Raw genomic sequence first — 25,154 nt, forward strand, 5'->3', positions numbered from 1 at the left:
TAAAAAAGAAGATTCATAATAAAACAAGACCTAATACATAAGTAGCAATGAGGAAAAGAAAGTATTTAACACTCAGTTTTTAGAGGAGTCACCTCTTGAACCTGCAGGGACATCATGTGCAAGGCAAACACATAACAAAAAACTTAACAAGTTTTAACAGGCTAAAGAACTCACAAGTTTAATGTGAATTCCCAGAACCACTGGCAACCTTTCCTGTCCTGAAAAGTTCTCTCCACTGTGTATAAGCCACTAACAGTGGCAGGAAGTCCAGCCTCATTCCCCCTCCCTAAGCCAAGAGCCCTCAAAGAAATAATTCTTATTTCTCAGAAAGCTTTTTAGCCGATGCAAGAACTGGACAGAAATAATGTGCATTTTTTTAACCTCTCACTGCATACTCCAGTTCTACCTTTGCAGTTCACATTTTTCAGGTTGCAGAACTAGCTACCTTTTGTGAATTTTTGGACAGTGACACAAACAAGAACAAAGTTACTTAAGAAGTAATTCATCATACTGAAACTTGCAAAAAAAAAATCACAAAAAGCAAAGACATTGACACTAGACAGGCGATACTATCTCCCCCCCCCCATTTTCTTTAGCTTGGCAGCTTTTTTTAAAAAAAAAGAAGTATGAAGGCTAGATTTGTTTTTTCTAATAAAAGATCAACTTACAGAAATTAATGACATCTGGCCACTAGAACCCATTTGTTTTAAAATTGCCTCTGAATATCAGCCACATAAGTACACACAAACTCCTCCTTATACATTTCATAATCTGAATAGAACAAGAGATCTTTGTACTCTCTTAACATTGACTGCTAAAATATTTGCTTTTTAATAGGGCTAATTGCTGGACAGACATATATTGATGACAGGGAGGAGGCTCCTGAGAGTAATCTACATTTGATTAACAATTTAACACCAGGCACAGTTTAATAGCAGAACACAATATAAAGTCAAACACTTTCTGTGAGACTTCTGTAACAGGCAGAGTCTCCTCTTCCCAGGTTACTCCCTTGCTGATGTACTGATGTTAAACAATAACATTTTTAACATACCATTTCACACAACACTCTGCAAACCTCAAATCGAGGATTTAGCACTGATACCAACACATTACTACAGCACTTGGCAGTGTATTTCACAAAAGCATTCTTAGACAGATGCCACTAGCCAATATCCTTGAAATTACACTTCGCAGCATACATGCTGTTTTCTCACGAACGTTAGCTCCCATTATTAGTGCGAGTGACTCATTGATTAACTATCTTCTTTATCGGTGCGAAACACTTGACTTTGAGAACAGCCTTCCAGTTATGCTGGTCTGCGTTTAAGCAAGCAGCGCAGTTTCTTCCACGGTGACAGTATGGGTGACGCTAGCCATCGAACACACCCCAGTGCCGGTCCTTCGCTCGATTCAGAGCGGGGTTTAGCTTGTGCTCTGTGCCGCCTACGAGACACGATTCCTGAGTATTAATAAAACAACAATTATAAAGCGTGAGCATGGAAGCTGGCGCCCCTTTCACCCCCCGCAGCTCCTCCACCCAGACGCTCACCCTGCCCCGCACCCTCCTCAGGGAGCCCAGCCCAACCGGGCTGGACCGACCTAAAAGCTAAGCCAGCCCCGACCACCCCAACCACGCCACAGAAGCTGCGGCCCCCCCGGAGCGACGAGCCGCCGAGCCTCACGGCCCTGACCGGACACCAACAGCCCCGCCCCCCCACCGCTGAGGGAGCGGCCTGCCCACCCCAGCGCGGCCGCCTTTATACCCGCCATTTCCCCACCCCGGGGGCGGTGCCGGCGCTGACGCTGACATGGCGGGGCCTGGAGAGTAACTCGGTCCTGGGTCACGTGGTGCTCTCGCCGCGCCGCGCGCGCGCTCCCTCCTCCCCCCCCCCCCCACTTCCCCCCCCCCCCCCCCCCTTCTCTCTCCTGTGGGTGGCGCGGGGCCGGGAGGCCTGTACGATCCCAGGGTGCTGTGCGCGGCGTGGGCTCCGCCATCCCGCTGGGAGAGACGGTCTGTGCCGGGGCCCTGCCAGCGAGACGCCGCACCGAACGAGCGAGCGAGCGAGCGAAGGAGAGGGGAGAGCGCGAGCCCCGCCACCGCTGAACGGCCATGTCCGCGCGCAGCCCCTGAGCGGGACCGGGCTGCCCCTCCTCCCCTCCCTCCCTCCCCCGCGCGGGCGCCCGCCCGCCTCAGCCGCCGCCGCCGCCAACATGGAGGCCGTGAACGCCTTCAACCAGGAGGTGGGAGCCGGGGAGCGGGGGGGAGGGGAACGCGGACTGGGGGGCCGCGGCGGGGCGGGGAGGGGGGGGGGGTGTCACGGTGGCTGCTATCGCTCCCCCCGTGTTACCCGTGCTCAGCTTCCGGCTCTGGGCCGCGCGGGCCCGGTGTGGCGGCGCCTGAGGCCTGCAGTGGGGAGGGCCCGGATAGGGCTCGGCTTGGCTCGGCCCGGGGCCTCCTGCCGGCCTGAGGGGCGGAGGGGGTGGGGGTGGGGGGAGATCGGGTCTCCTGAGTAAAATGGAGGCGAGCGGGGTCAGGCCCGCCGCGGCGGTTGCAGCGGCCTGGAGCGATCCTCGAGCGACGCCGCAGCCAGGGTTCCCACACGGGCCGGGGCGGGGGGGGCAGCGACATTGATGGGATCTTCGGGTCCCCCCCTCTGTGTCCCCTCCTCCCAGTTCCCTCCTCACCCCAGGGGAGAGCGTCCGAGCCGGGATCCCTGTTACAAGGCGTTCCCGCTGCGTGTGTGTTGTTAAGGAGGGGGAAGCCGCGTTTCAGGGCGCGGGGCACTTTTATTTCCTCGCAGCGGTTTGGCGAAAGAGCTGCCGTGTGAACAGGCGGCAAGTAGGATAGGCTGGAGGTTGGATAGAGAGGAGAGCTGCGATGGGAGCTTATCTCTGTATAGGAACGAAACCTGGGGATGGGACTAAGTTATCGACCCCAACATTAGGGACATAGGAGATAGGTTGGGAAGTGTAAGGCGTTCAGGCTGCTTTCACAGTACGCAGAAGGTCCCTGTCGCCTGATGATTTATTTTGGAATTGGAAACAAAATGGACCGTGATTGTTTTTTGCATAACGTATAACAAAATACTCTAGTCTCTACTTTATAAAGTTTTTCATGCATCACTTAAAACGATTCTTAGCTGAGATGATGCTCCTGCCTCAGTTTGACGATTTGACTTTTGCAGATCCTGTATGGACTATAGAACGTGCATATTCTTGTTACAGATAATCAGTTACAGCTAAGCTAGAACCTATTCCAGAATTTGTAATACCTTTTGAAGGTTAGGTTGCTGTGCATGTTTGCTGAACAGAAACAGGAAAAATGGCAGACTGCTCTCATGTGATGAAGTCATTCTGTGTAAAGTTCACTCCCTGCAACTGCTTGTCATAGACACACACAACAGAAAATCTATTTGTCCTTAAATTTATAGAAGTACGGAGTGAAAAGTAGGTAGCGTACGCCTCCTCCTGTTAGCGGTTTTATTTTTATTTATTTGCCCATGTTATGGGTGTATTGTGCTGCTTTGAATCAGTAGTATGGAACGGTAGAAAGCGGCTTTCCCAAATACGTTAAAATAGAATGGCACACATGCGGCATTTGTGATTTTTGTATAAACAGAGAACAGAAATACTTTTTTCCTGCCTAAATACAAACAGAAATTCTAGCAGATGATTGCTTTCATTTCATTTCAACATGTTGCTACCTGATAAAACTTAAGTGTACGGGTAGTGCTTAGTATTTCTCAAACAATAAAACCCACTTCTTTTGCTGATCTGGTGGTGAAAGTATGTGCGGCTTTAGAGTGAAAGCAGTGTTTCTTGGTATTCTGTGACTAATCTCTGTTTTAGAAATGGGCATGTTTTATTTCGTACATCTTCCTCAGATGTAGTAAAAGTGTGATGATTTTGTTTGATACAGTCAGAAATACGAGTGCAATTCTGATGGCTGGCTGCTGAAAGGTAGTGAACCACTGGATTTCATTTGAACATCAGTTATGGGGAAGTTTTATACTTGCTAAAATCCCTGTTCTGCAATCATTTGTATGTATGACTGGTTCCATAGGACTACTTATGCATAAAGCTAGCATGTTAATAAATCTGTATTTATTTTTTGTTTTGTGTATTTTTTTTTTTTTGTTTGTGTAATTACTATCCTGATCTCGGAAGATGTGTTCATGATACTAGCTAAGAACATAGAGTACAGTTCTCAAACTGTTCTCTTAACTTTCCAGCATGTGTTGGCATGAAGCTGTGCATGCAAAACAATACGTACTAACATGAAATGTGAAACATTTTGAACTTTTTTGATGAGGGTAAGATTTACAGTCAGATATTGTTCCATTTCTGGGCTTTTTCAGAGAAAATGAAGAAAGTGAAAGAGCTGTTTTACAAAAGGTTTCAATGTTATTCACAGAATGGTGGGAATAACGCAGGCGAGTGAGCACGTGAGAACTCATTTTGTCTGTAAGACTGTCTTATAATGCGTAGAGTTGCGAGGACTGCAGTCTCTGTTCACTGAATAGTTAATCATTTTTTTGAGAGTGGAATAGCTTCAACAGCGAAGATTGAGTATCTACAGAATACCCTGTAGGTCAAGAATTCCTGAACTTGCTGGCTGTACAATACCATTGTAGACAGAGAATTGTGGTTTTGTAATGGCAACTTTAACTGCAGCAGCCATGAGCTTAGTGCTGGACTTCCCATGTATGCTGGAGGTGGTGTGCTTCCAGCTTTACTGTCTCTTCTGTGGAGGTGGCAGCTGTCAGCTCTTTGCCAGTCTACATGAAGGAGGTGATGCCACTTATTGCTTCAGGTGATACGATCATTTGGGATTTTTTGGGGTGGGTTTGGCGATTACAGCAATTTCTTGAATGGTGAGAGATCCAAGTTCAAATCATGGCTGCAAATTTGGCATCCTCTAAGCTATTAAGTTGGTGTCTTCTTCTCGGACAGAAGAGCTTAGGGAGGAAGAGAAAAGCACCAGCAACACTTCTGTTTACGCAATTTGAAGTGTTTTGTTTTGGCTGAAGCTGTTAATCCAGTCCAGTAGAAACCATTAGTAGTTTTGGCTGACTTTAAGCTGCAGTTCTACTCGGAAGTTCAGTTTCTACCCTTTGGGTTATAGGCTTCTGACAGTATGTATGTGGATGATTATGTTGCAGTGAAGTAACAAGTTTCTGCCTGTCAGCTAGTTGTGATAAGTATGTGATCTTAACTGCCCATCTGAATTGTGAGGTAAAGCTCAAGTGTAGAGGTTTGAGCTAGCACGTTGCACTTAGCAATTGTGGCAATCTAGGAAAGAGCACTGAGAGCCAGTTAGTTTGGCTCTGGCAATGGGTGGTAACTTACACAGGTTGCGTAATTTGATCATGTTTGGTTACGTTCCCATTCCCTTAGTCTTGTCCTTTGTACCTGTATTTTGAATGCAAGTTTACCAGTAAATATGCTTCTTAAAAATTCTCATTTTTCTGCAGGAGCAAGCACACTTTTTGTATTGACAAAACATGTTTGCTGCTTTATTTTTTTCCAGCTGTACTCTGAGCAGGTATTACCAACTCAATAGGTGGGATTTGACAGTAATGTAGTATAGTGTATTTTCCTAGAGGAAATTAGTTCAAACTGTATCCTGGAAGAGTGAGTTAGAATTCATGTATTGTTAGGTGTGTATGTTGTGTTAAATTAATAGTACGGTCCGAGTAAATCACAAAAGGTAGCTGGATAATGGTACAAAACTTTGTAATGTTTTTAAGAAAACAAGTAAACATTTTTCAAAAAAAAAATCCCAAACCGAAAGTACTCTTCTGCCGTGTTTTATAAAGGTTCTAGTCCTTGTCATGTTTTTAATTTAGGGGATATGTTTAGTTTTCTTTAATCTGAAAAACTTGAGGGATAGTTTACTGGTTGTAAAAGTTAGAAATAGAGATTTCTTCACAGTCTTGCTGCTGGAAGTAGAATAAAGTCAGATTTTCTATTTTGTAATCTTATATTTGTATTGAGTAATTCAGTATGTTCACTTAATTGTGTGTGTCAGGTTGGTAATAGTTAATCTGTACCACTGAAACAACTGATATCCAAGTGAAGCGTGCCTGGATCACTAACAGGATTGATATTTGTTGGCTGTTTCTTTAAAAGTCGGAGCTGCAGCTTTCTTCTTTGCTATTTATTCATATTCAGTGAACTGGACAGCTGTGTTTTTGATCTAGTGTAGCTATCTTATGCTAATGGTAAGACATCATTTTTCATGTTCTGTTACAATCTGTTGCTCCATGTTCTTCCCCTCCCCAGGTCCTATAAATAGAGGTTAGCAGGATATCCCTTGCAGTGGTTCTTAGCAGTTACTGGAACTCGTGAACCCCAGTTAGATTCCCTCTATTGAATGGCAACGCAGCAAGGACACACCTACCAGTATTAGTGGTTGGAGGAAAGATGAATGTAGTCTTGTTTGCGTTTTTGCACCCTTTGTCTCTTTAAGAAAACAGTGACAGCTGCTACCTGTTGTAGCTGTCTAAAGTGATTCCCATATTCTAGTAGGTGCAGTAGGCTGTATTTTTAAGTTGATGCTGCCTCCCACGTGTCCTGGGAGAGTGCTTAAGCAGCAGTTCGAATGCTGTTTGGATGGGGTAGAGGCAGGGAAAGATAGGAGAGTGCTGCTAGGGTTTGAGTGATTTTAGTCCCATTTTTCACACTGTGAGACACCGCCTGAAATTACTGCAAAAGCAGCGTGCAGCCCTTTTGGGGTGGAAGTTGCTTTGTTGCTTTTATGACTGTGTCATGGTAATTGAATGGTCATCATCGCTGTGATCGTGAAAGAGCTGTGTCTGTTGCTTCAGTCTCTGGACTGAACTGTTTCCAGGAATATTGAAAGCTGTGGCATTTGAGTATAGATTCTTGGTAAGAGAAGAAATGAGATGAACAGCTTTTCAGGAGACACGCTGGACTTAGGAGCCCAGCAGTGATCCTAAGAGGCAGATAAGTTGCAAAAACATTTGTGTAGAAAAAAATATTCTTCTGTGTACTTCTATGATGTAATTTTCATTTGAGCATCTTTTGTGAAGGTGTTTCTCCTCAGTGATTCAGAATTTGTGAATGGTCTTTCTAGGCCACAGAAATAGCTTAGTTGATTGAGTACTATTTAGGTTCATTGCCCGGGGTTCATATCCGGTCAAATTTAAATCTCACTTCATTTTCCAAAGAGTGTAGCCTGACAGCTGTGATTTTTACAGTCATCTCTTACCTTCATCGGCAGCTAATACTTGGTATGCTTCACAGGATGGTCAAGAATTTAAAACTTGCGTTAGTCCTCTGAGACATAGCTTAGCGACAGAAGTTTAGTAGACATCATTATCTTTCTCCTTTTCTTAGTAGTTCAAGGAAGAAACGGGACCTGAAGAGGAAAGTAAGCAGTGAGTTTTACAGGGGTAGGAAAATGTACGTGGCTAACAGATTTTCTTTGGACCCATGTATATTTTTTAAAACATCTGACCTTTTAAAGATCCGATCATGCATTAATAGTAATGGTGTGCTTGTTAGTCACATCTTCCATAAGCCTTTTTTTTTTTTTCTGTAGGCACATAAACAAATAACTACAATTATATGTCTATAGGTGACTTGTAGTTTGACTGTATTGGGTGGTTTCCAAAGGCATAAATAAAATATATTAAAAAAAATTAAGAATGAATGTAGAGAGTACTGACTGTGTCATATGTGTGTATGGAGCCTGCTTAGAGAAATGTTCTTGGACACATGAGACTTGATGAAATTGTTGAGGGTGTGTTAGACTGCTCAGTGAAAACTGGAGGAGAGCAGATTGAACGAGCGTATTGTTACAGTGACCTGAGTGCTTGATACCCACTGATCGCTAAACGCTATGTGTTTCTTTCAGTAGATCATGCTTCACATGCTGCTTCTTTTCTGTGGATTTTATTTAGTATGTATATAAAACAGAGTCATACCTCTTTATTTGTAAATAAGAGGACCTTCTTATGGCAAAGAAACTTCAGCAAGAGAACAAATCCAGGGAAGTCAGTTCAAGTCTTAAAAGGTTTTTTTACCTTCCTACTATGTTATCTTGGGCTTAAAACAGATAAATAGACTTAAGATCATGCATCAGGCTCGAGATACCCCAAAGGTGATAAGCCTGATCTTTTTCCTTCTGTGCCAATGGGGAAAGTCTCACTGGATGACACTGTCTCACTTCTTTCCTTGTAGTTTCAGGTTTGGAAAGTGAGTATGAGCTGCCTTTTTTCCTCTGACCATGCATCTTATGTTTTTCCCTTGGCACCTCTGTTCCTTCTCTACTAGCACGCACACATCACTGTCTGGTTTTGCTCTTCTTGTAATGAATTCAGTGACGAAGTGAAGCTGATAATGTTCCTACATTTCAACTTGCTCTTGTTCTGAAGACAGGCTGTGCCCAGACACGCTGTCTTTGTAGGTTTCTAAGGTAAGGCTGTGGGTAAATTTGAAAATAGTGATTCTCTGCTTTGCTTCAAAACCCCATAGTTCTCAGGTTTCTGTATAAAATAGACCCTTAAAGGACGTTAATTGTAGAGTGGCACAAATTAATAATTTGCTGCTTGAAAGACTGAAAACTAAAGGTAATCATCCTGTTCCTTCTTCCATTACCCACCCCTCCTAGTACACCTCACACAGGGCTCATGAACTGGAGCAGGTTCTACAGTTTGAGTTGAAAGGCCGCCTTAGTTGCTCCTGCCACGTGTTTTCTATAGTACTTCTGTACTTTACACTGAATTTTAATTTGGGGTGGTTACTAGCTTGCTCTTTAAATAGCAGGCAATATGGTTAGTCTTCCTTTTGCTATCTGCTGTGATTTAATGAGTGGCTTATCTGAAAATGAACAGGTGATTTTTCTGCCTTTGAGGTTCTTTGCTTTATAGATAATTTATTCTGTACTTCCGTACTGTTGTGAAAAGTAGGCAGAAATACTCTTGAATCAATGTTTTGTATTGTGGCTTGAGTTTAGTAGGCTTTTTAATGCCTCCACTTTTTTGTAGTGCATGGGTTGATACAGAGTGAGAAAGAAATGATTCGTTTTAAAACCATGAGCAGCTACAGTGCACAAATTTTCAAATATAGGGAGGCAAGTTCCAGAAATGTTTGGAAATTCTTAAGTTGAAATTGTATCCTAAGCTAGAGCTTGTGTAAAACAAGTGTGGGTTTTTTCATACTACTTTCAACAGGTGAGACTATTATAACTGAAGTAGGAAGGTTTTTCTTGTGACCTTTGCCTTAATGATTTTGATAATCTTTCTACTAGTTTTTCTACATTAGTTTTTCTTTGTGTGCAAAAGAATCCATGCAGACAGCAGGAGACGATCCTTCTTAAACTATTGACATTGTCAAAACTGTATAAAGATACGAGTCTTGAATAGTCCTTGGATTAATTGGTTCTTAAAGTTTCATTTCTTTTCCCCTGCTGTCTCTTGCACTATGGTACCCCCCATCCTAGTGGACAGGGTAGCCTGGGTGGTTTTCGTTGCCACATGAATGGATTGGGGGCAGTGGGCAGTAGAAATAGAGACACAGCTAAACTCCTGCTTTTTTTCTTAGCCAGTGGTGTCACTATATGGGGAAGGAAGCAGAAACAACTAGTAGCTGTTTTTTTTCTCCAAACATCTAGTTACAGTCAGTAAAAGCAGCAAGTCATTTCTAGCAGGTCAGGCTTTACAGGGCAGAGCATTCCGGGGACAGGCTCCTGTTATGAGGCAGTACATTTGGAACACTCTCAAGCTGCAAATTATTTTTGCCTTTGTTACATCCATCACATTTCTTTTATTTTTTAAATAAAGTGTAAGTTTTTGTGTCTAGGTTGTTTCTTGAGCTGATCATGGTGCCCTTTGAGGAATTAGATGGATTACTGGAAGGACAGTCTTCTGAAACTAGGGTTTGATTTTCATGCATTGATTTGGGAAATGTGTATGAAAGAAGATTCAAGTCTAATTGAACAAGCGCAAATGTAAAGTACATGGGCGTCTTACTGAACAGTTTCCCCTTCTAACAGTGAAAATCCATGTGGAACTAGTAAGGCTGGTAAGTTTTAGATTTGCCTGTCTTTAAAACGTGGTTTTGACACATGTAACTATGATACCGAAAATTATATAAAAAACAGCTTTTAAATAGTCATTTGGTATTCTAAAACCTTATGAAAATTTAAAAAGGCAACAAAGTTTTGATGCACTATTCCAAGAGATAGTGATGGAGGTGTGTGTGAAAGAGGGCAGAAAATGCATGTAATATATATGCATATACATATATGTGTATCTATATGTATGTGTGCATATATATTAAAAATATTTGCATCTCAATTTGATGCATGTTTCAGCTGTAGTTCATCCTGAGCTGGAAATATCTGTGTGTACTGACCTCACTGCTTTTACTGTGTTTTTGTTGCTATTGCAGAGAGTGCTGTCTGTAACAGCAGAGGAACAACTCACAGTGATCTGCTCGATCTTCTTCCAAACCTCTTGTTTATTCTTGCCTTATTAACCTGAGTTTCAGCCTCTCGTGTCCTGTAATTAATGACTTCTCCAAGCTACCATATTCTTTACTGCATCCTCCCTGGCTACTTCAGCGCATCTAGCTGATTTTGCTTTTTCCTGCCCTCTGGCAGTTTCTTTCTCCTCGGAATTTTTTTTTATTTTTCCTCAAATTGCAGCTTCGTTCTTGGGATGCCTTTTAAGACACTTTTTATTTTTTTTGCTGCCACTTGTTTATTGTCGTCTTCTGTCCTGCTATGAGCTCTTCCAGTTTCCTGGTTCTCTCTGGTTGTGTTCCTGAAATACGAAAGCTGAAGTGCTGCTTTCACACTGGCTTCTTTGTTCTTGTTATGTGGGACTGGCTCCTTTTTCTGGAGGACTTGTTGCTTCTTGGTATGTAAAGTAAAGGATATGGAGTGCCTATCTTAATATTGCCTCCTCTTTTCCTCCGTCATCTAATTTTTTGAGCCTTCCGGTGGTTTTTTTGTGAGTATTGGGTTTTGGAAATTGTTTGGGTTTTTTTTTTTTTTTTAATCTTTCATTACCTCTTAAAACCAGCTTTTCCTGAGTTTTAATGATAGGACTGACTTTGTTCATCAAGAGTCTTTGCACTTATTCTCAAGAAATGTAATTTGAAATTGAAATGAAGCTTTTTTAAAAAGTCAACTCACAGACACCTCTCTCCTTCTGTCTTTTATCTGACAGTTTTTATTTGTACTGTGATTTCTCAGCAAGTGGGGATGTTAGCTGAAGTATGTCTTACAGCTTGAATGGCTTTAAAAATCAAACATTCTGGCACTAGAACTTGCCTTTTGTGGAGATTAGTAATGAAAAGTCATAGTCTTGACTTGGTGTTGGAAAAGGTATCTGGCTACCAGTGTCTTGAAGGACAATTTTTCTTCTTTCATGTTTCCTGGAATAGGAATCAAATTAAGAAAGGAAATACCTTCTTGCCTACTCTTTGTATTTTGTTGGAGTAAGGCTTAAATTTTGTATTGCTGAAAGTCTAGTTATCACTTTGCACGCCTTTAAAGATTTGGCCTTTTTTTTTTTTTTATCTTCTGTGTTGTTTTCTTCCTTAACTGGGAAAGTGGATAGATCTGTGTAAGTTGGTCACTTCACAAGTATCTTGGAACTTTAAAGTAATAGAAAAATAAGAGGTAAATTTTCAAATGACATCTTACTTTCCATTACACTGTCAAATGAAGGTACTTTTATTCTTCTATTTTGCTTTGTGGCAAACAATTGATTACGTTTTTGGCTTGTATTCAAGGGCTCTATTTTTTCTTTATTGTGAAGAGCAAAATCAAATTATGTAACGCAAAACCATTTTTACTATGATTTGTGGGGGATATTTCAAGGTAAAAATGATTATGTGAGTGTAGGAAATGTTGAAGATCTCCATGGTTTTTTGCACTATATAAATCATGACAATATAATGATTCTATCTTTAGTAAGCCAGAGTTTAAACAGGAAGTTAAATTTATGGAAAGAATAGAAAATAATACTTAGTGAAGCAGAGTACCTAATTGTGTGCTGTGATGTAAAAGGAGGAATTAAAAGTAGTAGAAAGTAGTACTGGGATATCCTGGCTTCTCTTCCTGCTTGGAAGACAGGAAGGAAGATTGGAGAAGAGAGAATGAATGGTCCTGACAAGTCAATGTGGATTGTGCTTCCAGGTCTAGTGACTAGTAGTACAGAAGTGTGCAGAGTACCCGTAAAACTTACCATTGCATACGGTGTGGTTTTTGCAATTGGTTATTTTATGATGTGAAATTACAATAGCAGCTCACAGAGTATCTAGAATTCACTGTAGTTCCAGAGTAGGCAGAGCGGCCTAGAAGGTGGTGACATATGCATTGAATTTTGGCGTCTTCTGGTGTGTCTGCTTGCATGCTTATGAGTGCCAGACTGTAGGCCTGTTATCTAAAAACAAACCTCCTCAAATCCTTTATTCTACTATTCTCTTAAAATGCTCTACAGGGAGTAAAGTAGAGTAAGAATGTCATGCTGTTCAGGTGATGCAGGGGTTCTGAGGAAGATGTAGCTCTCTTCCCTCAGCTTTCTGTGTTCAGCCCTTCATGGATGTTTCATCAGCTCTGACAGTTCCATGTGCAAGTTTTAGTTTCTCTCAATTTCTGAATGTGAAGCTAATACTTGTTCTTGGGGTTATGGTCAATACTGGAAGACAAAGTGGTGTCTTTTCTGAATGCCTAGGTTCATGGCTTTTTGAAAGTGTTTTGTAACAAGTTTCCACACATGTGAGATGTAAAGTCATGGTGATGCTAGTTACCAAATGAAGTTTGGGTTTTTTTTGTTTAGAGTCACACTTTCACATTTGAAGAGCTGAACATCCTACCTGTATCCTACATGTTTTGAATATAGGATATGCCTCCTGTAAATTCAGACTTAAAAAAAGAGTATTTAGATCTGGCACTGCAGAATCCCTTTTTGTGCTTAATGGTCTTAACAGAGTGACATTAGTATGGAGAATAGTGCCGAGGATCCTCCAAAACAGTTGGTGTAATTAATTTTAGTAAGTATATGGTATGGTCATAGCAAGCGAAATGGTAAACATCTCAACTAAAGACATTGGCAATGCCTGTGTAGAGTGGCATAATTTGAAAACTTAGTATTGATTTGATCACCTTGATGGATGAAAATTGTCATAGTTTTATGCACATTCTTTTAAGATTTTAGGATTATGTCAGTCTAGCTATCTGTAGGGCTGTCCTCATATTTCTGTTTGGTAAGCAGATACTCAGGGTAATTGAAATCAAGCTGCAGTCATTTCTATTTTATATTGGTTTTGTAAAATAGCAAGTTCCCATACTGTAAGTTGTCAGTGCCTATACCATAAGTTAACAAATACTAATTTTTAGACACAAATGGAACTTTGACAGCAGCCTTATCAAAATCTGGTAAATCGGTGAATACAGGTTAATTCACAAGAAAGATAGCTTTGAACATTGCCTGGAAAGGTCTGCCTGTTAGTCTGTTTGTTTCAAGGGCCAGCTAGCATCCTGGTGATAAATAGTGTGGAATGTCAGTAATCGATCAGTTGTCTGAAATGTTGTCTTTTTGGTTAACTGCTTAAATTTAAGAATACATTCTTAATACTTGTTTTCTCTGTTTAGCTCTTTTCACTGATGGAGATGAAACCTCCTATTTCCCGAGCAAAAATGATTCTCATCACAAAGGCTGCCATTAAAGCTATTAAGGTAAGGTGCAATAGAACAAACATGAAACTGTAACAGCAGCAATGTTTTATTATTTTACTTCTAAGTAAATGCATCTCTGGATTTCCCAGTCTTAGCTTCATGGATGTTTTATTCTAGTTGGCATGAAGAATGTTATCTAGAAACAAGTGGGTGGTGAATATCATCTCTTGGTTTCAGACTAGTAGCATAATGTCAGCTTGATTTTTTTTGAATCCTTGCTTTTTTAATGCTACGCCTACTAGGGTGTTTTGATTTCTGTATAATAAAATTTTAAATGTTGCAGGATGCAAATGCACCTTAGCATATTAAAACAGAGCGGACTTGCTTAGAAAGTAAATCCAGAAAACTCTCACTAATACTCGAGAAGCAGTATGTCTTTTGTGTACACACTGACACACTTCTGACAGAAAGGATGGCTTGTTTCTCTCTGTCCCCCCCATGAAATCTTTTTCTCTGTGCTTGATTAGCTTAGCTTGATAACGTATTTCTTTTTAGAATGTGATTACAATATTTTATAGTCTTTCCTACATAGTAGTAAGCACAAAGAGTTTAAAAACTTCCCAAATTATATGCCACTGTCGAGTAGATGGTAAATTAATTTATGTATTTATTTTCCAGCTCTACAAGCATGTTGTCCAGATTGTAGAGAAGTTTATCAAAAAGGTAAAAAATAAAAAATTACTGATAAAGATATTGTCTGCATCCATTACTAGATATTATTAATAATGCTAGTAAATAATCAAAATGGCTTCTGTTCCTCAGGGATTGAGGGAGGAAATTCTGTTTTGTTAGGATTTTGTAAATTTTGATATCTCTTTGCCTATATAACCTCCTCACTTTAGTTTTCTGTGGTACATTAAGAAGGAGAGAAAAAAAATTGTGAAATTCTTCCTTTGTCCTCTACCCAGCAACTGGGGAGGAAACTGGAGGTACTGAACTTCAAATTAATTTTCCCTGGTTAAGATAATACATATTTTCAGAAAATACAGTCTTCATGTTAGCCTAGGCATGTAGAACAAGCTAGAATGTAATGCTCACTAAAACAAAACTGTCATGCTGCCCAAAGTAAGTTCTCTTGAGTGAACAGGAAAAATACCCGTTTTCATTCAGAGTCCGTCAGAGACCTCCAAAGAGAAGGACTTTGCATTAAATTCTGGAGAACAGAGTTGGTGGAAGTAGTTCAGTGCACTGAGTGTGTGGTAGCCTGATGGCAGAGTTGTGACAGTCTGTACTATAATGTGATAGACTTGTTGCGGTCACATGTTGTCAAGCTAAAGGTACTTTAAAAGCAGTGACTGAGCTGATAAAGACTGCTTGAAGCTATCCAAGTGTATTTAGTCTGTCCCATGCATGAAACCGTGTTTTTCTCCTTTCTTTTCCATTTCTATAAACAAAACAAAAGTAAAGCACTAAGAGAATTCTTCATAAAACAAATGAAAACAAATTAACTTTTTTTTTTTCCTGCCCAGGTATACAGAGTATAGATTTTGTGTAAGGATCTAAGGTGAATGCATGTTACCTTGCTAGTGTCACTGCATAATGAAAATTTTTTTTTTGTTTTCAGTGCAAACCGGAATACAAAGTCCCTGGATTGTATGTTATTGACTCTATTGTTCGTCAGTCCCGTCACCAGTTTGGAACAGACAAAGATGTTTTTGGGCCAAGATTCTCTAAAAATATTACTGCCACATTCCAGTATTTGTATCTCTGTCCATCTGAAGACAAGGTACAACTATAATTTCTCAAGTGTTGTTGTGGTAACAGTGCTCCCTTGGTGTTTCCACTTATGTGAAAGCTGATTCGATGACTCTCTGTGTCTGTGGCAGTGAATGTTATTATATGAAATGGTAAAACATACTGAGAAAGATTATCAAAGTTAAATGAAGGTTCTCATTAAAATGTTTATTTTGCCTAAATTCATCAGTTTTGTTTTGCCTATGTAGACACTTCAACAGCATGTGTGACTTTTCCAAAACCTTTCTTCTTGAGGCTCCTTCAGCAAAACTTAGTGTGGAAGGTGGTGTCTCCTACAAAGAGAAAGTGTAATAGGAGAAGCTCTGGTGTTGTAGGCAGTGAAGGTTCTGCTCCCAAATATTTTCTAAGAAAGTCATAATCTTGATTCCTTTAGGCTTTACAAATCCCACACGTGAGATTTTCATGCTCTCCTTTGTCAAGACTGTTTTTAGGCCTTTGTTTTCTTAGTTTTACTGTACTTGCTGATAGACAGAGGCTCAGAAAGCATCCTGATTTCATGATGGTCCAGGTTGCTACCAACAGAAGATGGCTTTCATGCCCTCTGTCAGAGTCCCAAGATAAGTGTGGTTTAGAAGTTGCCAACTGGTTTCAAGAAGATGACCTACTTGCTCTTTTTCTTAATTGTAGTACTGCAAGAGCAAAATACTCTTTTTCTAACTGACTTTTTCCCTAACTTTCTAACTAAGCTTTTGAAAGGCTCTGACGCTCTGTAGCTTTCTAATGTGGAACGTTTAGACCTTTAGGCCTTGAATCTGATATTCTAGAACTTCTGGGTTAATACCCTGGTGAAATAGAGCAGTCCCTTCTTCTTTCTGTCTTTGTGGTTACCGTTTTGTTCATCTAAATGAATTAGACTATCCATCCCCATTATGGAACTACCTGATATCTCACTGCTAAAATAATTAAGGTGCTTTCCATGATGCTGTTTATAACGTGCTTGCTTTGATAAATCTGATCTGCGGTTACACAACAGCTGTGATTGATATCCAAAGAGAATGATCCTACTTTTATTTTTTTTTAAAAAACAGCCTTTCTGTAAGATTAATATGTCAGTGAAAACAAGACGATTAAATTTATTCATTTTTTGGCCTTCATATTATTTTCAGGTATCCTGGAGAGAGAGAGAATACCCAAAGCCAAAAATGCTGCTGTTTTAGAGTTAACTGGTTTTCAGGCCAAAAATCTTATTTAAAAATAGCCATTTCAGGTTTCTTTCTAACGATCATATTGTAGAAAACATTTTGTAAAATTCTTTAGTTGCTTAACTTAGGAAAGTATAGGTGGATTTGCATGGGTGTATATAACTGAGTCACAGTAAGGCATTTTATTATTGAAACAAGAAGGAACAGAATCGGTTCATTCTTAGCAGCTACAGTAGAAGTAAAAAGTACTTAAAACGTGTATGTGTGCCAGCCAGATGACTAAGTGTACAAAAAGGACAAGTATGTCAGTATAACGTGTGTTCTGACTCTTACCTGTTCGCATGTTCCAACTCTAGTTAGATGTTACTGTTTAATACTAGGCCAAAGAAGGACTAATTTTCAGCTTGTTCCTGAAAGCTTCATTGTTCTTAATGTTAAAAAAAGAAACAAGCTTAAAATAACAGCTGACAAGCAGAGGTTCTAATTTAATCTTTCTGCAGTGATCAGTTAGAATGTTTTCCACTTGCTTTCCTCATCTTTTAAATAATGAGGCAGATGGGTTTTCTGGTGTCAACATAGAGTTGGTTGGGTTGGTAGAAAAAAATTCAAGCAAACAATCTTCTCTCTAACTTTAAAGTTTTGTTCTAATGTTTTATGGTCTAACTGTTCCTCTCTTCATTAGGGTTTTCCATCTCATCTTCTCTATTTTTCTTGTCTCATTTGTTGTTTGTTTAACCCTTTTATGACCATCTGAAGAAACGGTGGGGCTGATGTGACTTCCTCTATTGTAAACCAAACCTGGATTTTCTGACTGGCCAGAACAGTTTTAGAAAAACAGCACAAGTCGCTTTTTATTAAGGCAGATAGTAAAATGAACCTGGCAGTTTTTATCTTTGCCATGTGAAAGGTGTTGCTGGACCTATGTGTCAACATAGGGGTTGTTAAATAGGTGTGCCTGATTGTGTTGAATATACTGTTGAAACCTTTCCTCTCAATGTATGGAAGAGAAGTTTGGAGTTTGTGCATTAGGAAAGCTGTATTTAGTGTTGATATTTGCTTTTGTTTCAACAGAGTAAAATAGTGCGTGTCCTGAACCTTTGGCAGAAAAATGGAGTATTTAAAATTGAAATAATTCAGCCTCTTCTGGATATGGCAGCAGGAACTAGTGCCACAGCACCAATGACAGAAAATGCTACTAATAATGAAGGTATGAATGACATTATGAGCTCTTCTTTTAAAAGGGTGAATGGTAGTAGCTTACTTGCTTTCACGTTGAAGTGCCTACTATGAGTTTCAGCAGTAGCATAAACGCAACTTTGTCATAGTGATTATGTGGAGCAGCTGAACTCATTCTAAATAAATGCTGATACCATACTTGAGAAATTATCAGAATGTGAACACTTACTTGGAAAATAAATTTCTATCATGTGTATGCATATATATGTACATATGCACATGCTTTATTTACAGGTGACTTCAATGTCCCCTCTTAAAAAAAAAAAGTATTTTATTTTTCTTTTGGTTGGAAATATTTTTCTGTTGTTTCTCAATTTTATAATTTTGATGTCATCTTTTTAGTGTTAGAATCTGAATAAGTAAAGCGTGATCTTATATCTTAAGAGCTTCATCTTTCCTTGAATCAACTTAGTATCTGAAAGCAACAGCTGTCGGTCTCTTTCAGTATGCAGCCCTGAAACATTTTAACCGGTGTTTCAAATCAAAATTTTTGAACAGTAAGTTGTGCCTGGCAGCAGGCTTTTACACGGGCTACTGGTTGAAAATCACTGACCTAAAGAGTAAAGTAATGACGGCCTGCCCACAGTATTTTCACTGACCTATTTTATGCCACATGAAAAGCTGGAAGTGAGGTTACGGAATTGTGGCTGCGAATATGCATACCACAATTCTGTCTTTCTCTGGAGGGCCTTCTTTTTGAGTTTCCAGTCTGTATTTCAGACTTAGCTTTGGTGACCTCCTTATTTATTGCATTCATGTATGTTGGAGTAGAATTGGCAAAGAAATGTACTGGGGTGAGTGAGGTGTGACAGACAACAAAATAATGATGCACAAGAGCATAAGTGAAATGGTTTCCAGCAGCGTTTAGGAAAGCGTATGCTATTGGCATGTTTTATAAACGTGGCAGGGCAGGGGGAGGGAATGTCTTAGCATCTGAGCTTGGGTGCAGACTGGTAGCTGTACAATTTCATTCTGATCTGAGAGGTGAGTGGCACTTTTTTTTCTATCTTTGTCTCATTGGTAGTAGCCAACAGATTGGTTGCTGTCTGCATAGATTTTTCATGTGCAGAGTTACTGATTTCAGTGAGATTATTCAGATGCAGCAGGGGGGATAATTTGGCCCTGAAATAAATATGTTAATGAATAATAATAAATATATTAATGCATTATGTGAAATAGAATCTGTTTAGCTCATAATGCTACAAAGTTTGTTTAGCCAAAAACAGAGAGAGACATGCAAATTTTCTCCCATGAGCAAGCAAATATCCTTCTGAATATACACAGGAAATCATTCGGGAGTTAATTTATATCTAAAAACAATCACATAACTTTTTGCAGTATTTTTATGTAGCATCTGACTTCTGGGAAAATATTATTCAACACGTTTGTCTCTGCTTGCTGCATATCAGCACTGCAGTTATTTAAACTGCAAACAGATGAGTGGCTTTAAAGTCGTTGGTATTGTGAAGCAAACATATTTGCTTAGTGTCTCAAATGAAAAAATAGTTCCATCTGTGGGTTTTTTTAGCTGTCTCCCTCGTACAGTTTTATAGTAGTCCGTTGAAATGTATCTGCTAAAGAATAGTTACTTGCTCACAGCATGTAGGGATTGATGGTATTACTGGTAATTTACTTTGCCTTAGCAAAATGTTTATTAGAAAAAAGGCACTGTAATCTGAAGCAAAGAGAGTGGGAAAGCTGCACATGTAGACAAAACTAATAGCATGTCTTAAAATGTGGTCTCAGCTTTAGTAAAGCTCAGTGGAAATGGGACCCTTTTCCTGGAAGAATTAGTAAAAATTAATTTTATGGTAGGAGGATTTATCTATCAGATGCAGATTTGGCTTCTGCCTGTGTAAAAGTGGCATGTGAGCAAACCTTAAGAAAGAAAGAATTGCATGTGAAATAGTTTTAAAAAACCTTTAATTATTACCAGACATTTCAGATGAAGTTCAGTTAGTGCTAGAAGACAGAAAATATTAAGAGAAACTCAGTAGCTCTTAAAATGAACATTTAGATGATTGCTTTGAAATATTCATCCAGAAGAATGAGTCCAGAACTTTGTAACCAGAACTGACATTTTGAATGTATTGATACGCATTGCTTAACACTGAGTAATAGGTTTTTTTTTTCTTAACTCTTCCAAAATTGCACAAACATTGTGATCTAAAATACCATGCTGGACTAGCTGTCAGGCCATTTTTCTTCATTTTCTTTCTTAGTGTATATAATGCACAGATGTGAGCAGTGAATGGAGCAGTTAAAGGCAAAATGAATAGAATATGCAATTGGGGTAGTTCAGATAAAACTTTTTGGGTGAAGTAGAGTTTTGTAGATGGACGCTTGTTTTGAGGAGGTAAATGTATGCACTGAAGAGTAAGATGCATGTTTTCGAGTAACATAGCGCTTTCTTAATTCCTATGAAACTCTCAGGCTCGCCGCCCCCTCCAGCGAAGGTTCCTTCAGAGCCCCCTCAAGTTACTGCTAACTCAGTACCTACTGTGCCACAGTTGCCCAGTTCTGATGCCTTTGCAGCTGTAGCTCAGTTGTTTCAAACAACGCAAGGACAACAGGTAACCTGTTTATATTTGGTTCCCTTCTCACTTCATTTTTTATGTTGAGTGGGGGGCGGGGGGGAAATGATGGAAGTGGTGTCCTTGATTTGAAGCAAACCAAAAAGCCTCCCAAAGGTCTTCACTGGAAAACTTGTAATAGGTAAAGTCAGTATTGGAATGATCTGTGACCCTTCTATGCGGTAATTGTGGAACTTGAGGAAAATTCATATATGTTCCTAAATAATTAGTTCTGAATTGATGCAGTTACAAAGTTTTGAGAACAGGTGGAATATATCAAATAAAATGTTGAGTTTTATTGTTCGGTCCATTTAAAAGGTTTGCAGTGTTGAAAGGCCTGAATACTGAAATCTTGGGATCTGATTAATTTTGACACTGAAGTATTTAAAAAGTGACTTTTGGTCTTGCTGAAAGTTCTCTGTAGTTCAGTCAGGCTGTTGTGGTGTTCATCCTGTGCTATAGTCTGGTTTGATGTTGTATCCTACAACTCTTTCAATACTATGTGTTTATATAAGAATATATACTTACTACTGTATGTTTTTGTAGCTTCAACAAATTCTTCAGACTTTTCAACAGCCTCAAAAACCCCAGTCACCTGTCATAGATAACACTGTGATGGCTCAGGTTCAAGCTATTACTGCTCAGTTGAAAACTACAGCAGCACAACCGCCAGAACAAAAAGCTGCTTTCCCACCACCTGAGCAAAAAACATCGTTTGACAAAGTAAGTCTTCATTTGTTCTTTGTTCTTTTAACTTTTTCAGTTCAGCAGAAGACTTTGATGGATGCCTTAATGTCCTCCATTTGTTAGGAGAAAAATGAGGCAAATTTTGTTTCTTCTCTTTCTGTTTGGAGGTTGGCTTCCTGCTTTTATATAGCCTTTGCCTTTTCTGAAGCTGAGTAAAACTGGTTTTGGACAGATTCTGTTTCTGTATTAGAATATAGATTTTTTTTTTTTTTTTTTATTCTAATCTTGTCTTTAATTCCAGAGCTGTTAGATATATAGTAAGACTTTGATAGGATATTTTGGCTGCCAATTATATAAGATACAGAAGAAATAGTTGGCTCAATGTAATTTGTTTCAGAAGCTGCTAGATCGGTTTGACTATGATGATGAGCCGGAAGCAGTAGAAGATTCAAAGAAAGAAGATTCAGCTCCTTCTCCTTCAGTTTCGCAGCCAGCTTTGTAAGTTTTCTGTCGTAATAAAATTAACAAATCTTTGTACTAAAAAATTTTCAGGTTAGAAAGCTGATTAAAATTCCAAGTTACTTCAGTGCTTAACTGAATAGTCTGAAGTTAAAATGCTGTTAACAGCTTCTGGTGGTTTGGAGTTTTTTTGTCTTTTTATTTTGGTGATTCAGTGTAGGTTTGGCATGTGGCATCATTGATTGAGGAACGTGTTCTGTAGAGAAAAGCTCAGTTTTGGTTTCAAGATGAGTTCCATGTTTTTATTGCACAGGGCATTCTTAATAATCATCTGGATTGCTTTGCTGTCTGGGGAAAAGCAGCTATTCCAAACATCGTGGTAGTTTTAACTATTTAAAAATTAGAATTGGCTTTGCAACTTTACGTTCTCAAACATTAAATACCCACGCAAACTAACTCAGACTCCTGCTTCCCTTTTGATGTGCATTATGATAAAGTCTTAAATTAAATGATCACATACTAGTTTTTTCCACAGGACCTCTCTTTCATTCAGTGCACAGGCTGGATGGTGCTCAATACCTGGGTTAGTCAATATTTCTTTTTTCCCTGCTTCAGTATGTGGCCCCATGTCTAACTTTCTGTATATGCCATCCAAACCCTGCTCTCAAAAACAGAATCACTAACTTTGTCATGAGCTTTCTTACTGTGTTTATCACCTCAAGCACTTTAATGTTCCATAAGTATTAGTTAATTAAAATGCCTTTTAAGTAAGCTGGCAGTATTTTCCCTATAATACAGATGGAACTCTGGAGTACAGAAAGATGAGGTAGGTCAAATATAAGCTTGTGTATGCCCAACTAGAGATCATTGGACTCGGCTTTTCAGCATGTTTTATGTTCTGTTTGTAGCACTTCAAAGCCTCTGTCCTTATTACCTTATGGTTGTATAAGATGCCTCTGAAGATTGGCTTCCAGTAGTCTCATTTTGGGCATGTAAAATCAGTAATTCTCTTTATGAAAAACTGCTCCCTCCAGACTCATCTAAGAATTGTATGTCACCTGTGTCTTACAATACTACAAAGTTCCATTTTGCATCACCATGAAATTCCGTTATCTTCCTGAAATCCTGTTTGGTTTCTTACACAAATCCGTGTAAACGGATTCTATTAACTGCACAGACTTCATTAATTCCCTGAGCACTGTCCATTCTGTGTGTTGAATCAGGAAGTGAATGGCATTACTGTAATCCTTGTGTGATGTACATATCCCTTTCTCCTCTGCCCTAAATTCCTCCTAAACTAAAGGTTATTTTCCAGAAAGAGTATGGACAATTTATTTTCCTTGAGGAAGAGACTTACTACTTTTGTTCCCAAAAGAGGAGCTGGAATGAAATGGAAGAAAGTTAGCCTAAGGCAGACAACCTTCACGAAAAATTTCCATAGACGGAGATGTTTAGCAAGATCGTATAAGTACAGGGGAAAGAGAAGCTTAAATCTTTATGTAGCATTTCTTTAAATGCTGAAGGGCTACTCTTACGGTGGAGAAAAGATAACGCAGCCACTCTTTCTCCCTTTTTTTGTTTTCACTTTTTAGAGAGGAAATGGGATCATAATGAAGATAATTTTTCTGTCTAATCTTAAATCAAGATTGTGTAAATATACATAGAAATATGTAAAATAAAGGCAAAAAAATCCGTGTCTACTCACTTGTCTCACCAAAATATTACTGGTTTTAGTGGATTTCCAGGAGAAGCTATACAACAGCCAGTATTTCCTCAGCTTCCAAATATGGATCCTTTTCAACAGCGGATGATGGGAATACAACAGGATCAAATGCGTCACCAGGTAACTTGTTCTGCTGTTGTGTTATGTTTTCTGTCTTTTGTTGTTTTCTTTGGTGCAGAGGTATGGAAATGGTGTTCGTGTTCGTGAATGTGGCTTACCCTCCAGCTTTCCCAGGAAACATAGTTTTGTTCTCTGTTCTAGTCAAGCTTTGAAGAACATGATTTTTATTTTATACATCTGAACGCTTGACCTACTTCGTCCTTCTCGGGCTTCTGGTCTTTTATTGTGACTTTGGAGCAGAGATAACAATTATTCTTTAGCAAACTGGGAAAGCTAATGTAGGGGTTTTTTCCTAGCTGGAAGTTTTCATGTTTTTTCTCCTTCAAAGGTTCCGCTTCCTCCTAATGGACAAATGCCAGGTTTTGGTCTCCTGCCTACTCCGCAGTTTCCACCTATAGCTCAGCCTGTGATTCCACCAACAGCACCTGTGCAGCAAACTTTTCAGTCTCCTTTTCCAGTACAGAGTGAATCACACATGCAAAAACCACATCAGCAGGTGAGGAATCCTTGCAGTAAATGAACTAACTTCAGTGCTCTGATACATGTCTTTCTCAAATGTGTATAGTTTGTTCAGGAGAGGAAGTTTCATGATAACCACGGACAGAGGTGGCTGTGAGGGTAGCTCATCTGAGAGAAAGTTGGATAGCTGCAGCGTTACATGACAAGTCTGGTGTTTCAGAAGTCTAGCAAAACCAGCATGTGTCTGCTTTATGCCTCGTTTTGTGAAAGACTTTGAATTGCATGTTGCCCTTCCACTTCTCACTTTCCCTCATCCTCCTGTTCCTGTCCCCATTGTGCTTCAGGAATATTTTGTTCCGTGCAATTCTAACAATGCAATCTCTGGAGAGAAACTATCTGGAAAAGTTATTTTTTAAAGGCCTGGTAAATCACTAATAAAGTGGAAAGGGACTCAGAAGTCTGTAAAGGTTTTTAAAAAAATCCAAGTGCGTGTAAACACCTCTGTCTTGTTCCTGAGGTTTTGGAGGGTATTTTTGGTTTGGTAACTGGCTGCTGTTAAGAAGAAATCAAAGAACAGGTGTACTTATGAGCCTGTATTTAAAAAAAAAAAAAAAAATTAATATATTTGATTCTTTTGTTCCAAGAAAAGGAAATCCTAAAATGAGAAATAGAGATGATACCAAGCTGTCTTTATGTGGTGACCTGCGATGTCACAGATTCTAGAAATAAGTTCCTGCTTTCCACTTGGACTAAAGGGACAATTCTGAAGAGTGTCTTTGTAATTAGCTTTTTAGTCTTGAATTCTATTGAATCGGTACATTATGAGAAGATTGCTTGTTTGGCTATTCCCTGCCAGGGTCGCATCATGATGACTAATTAAAGTTTAGGCAGGACACAGTATGTTCTGGCGTGGGAAGCTGTAGAGAATTCGCGGTAGGAAGGAAGAGCTATGTTGAACCTAATGGTTTTTTTTTTTTTTTGAGCAGGTTCTTGCATTTTATGTATTGTTTTGATGACTTACTGCTTTGTTCTTCAGATTTACTGTACTGTAATTTGCTTATATATATGGCTTAAAGTAGTTCCCTATAACATCTTGGAGAAAAGTTTTCTGGTAGACAGTCCTTTGCCTGTAATTTGTTGACAGAGCAAGATCCACTGACTGGACTTTAAGGAATATAATCATATTCTGTGTAGATACATCTGGTGCTGAAATTAACTAAAATGGGAAAAACAATAACTTGCAAATCAAAAATGAGAATTTTGTGTAAATTATTTTTGTT

The 25,154-nt window shown here is 39.4% G+C and overlaps 1 protein-coding gene across 1 annotated transcript in view; it reads left to right on the top strand.

Moving 5' to 3' along the window:
• The first annotated feature begins 2,214 nt into the window (after nt 1–2,214).
• Nucleotides 2,215–25,154, top strand: part of SCAF4 (SR-related CTD associated factor 4) — a 43,863-nt gene continuing 20,923 nt past the window's right edge. The window contains exons 1-10 of the mRNA XM_086482270.1: nt 2,215–2,244; nt 13,637–13,720; nt 14,339–14,383; nt 15,285–15,446; nt 17,689–17,824; nt 20,287–20,426; nt 20,973–21,149; nt 21,511–21,611; nt 23,307–23,415; nt 23,744–23,911. Of these exons, the coding sequence (XP_086338396.1) occupies nt 2,215–2,244; nt 13,637–13,720; nt 14,339–14,383; nt 15,285–15,446; nt 17,689–17,824; nt 20,287–20,426; nt 20,973–21,149; nt 21,511–21,611; nt 23,307–23,415; nt 23,744–23,911 (1,152 nt within the window). The remainder of the gene's footprint in view (nt 2,245–13,636; nt 13,721–14,338; nt 14,384–15,284; nt 15,447–17,688; nt 17,825–20,286; nt 20,427–20,972; nt 21,150–21,510; nt 21,612–23,306; nt 23,416–23,743; nt 23,912–25,154) is intronic.

This window comes from Leptosomus discolor, chromosome 1, assembly GCF_034619465.1.
Source record: "Leptosomus discolor isolate bLepDis1 chromosome 1, bLepDis1.hap2, whole genome shotgun sequence".
Lineage (NCBI taxonomy): Eukaryota > Metazoa > Chordata > Aves > Leptosomiformes > Leptosomidae > Leptosomus > Leptosomus discolor.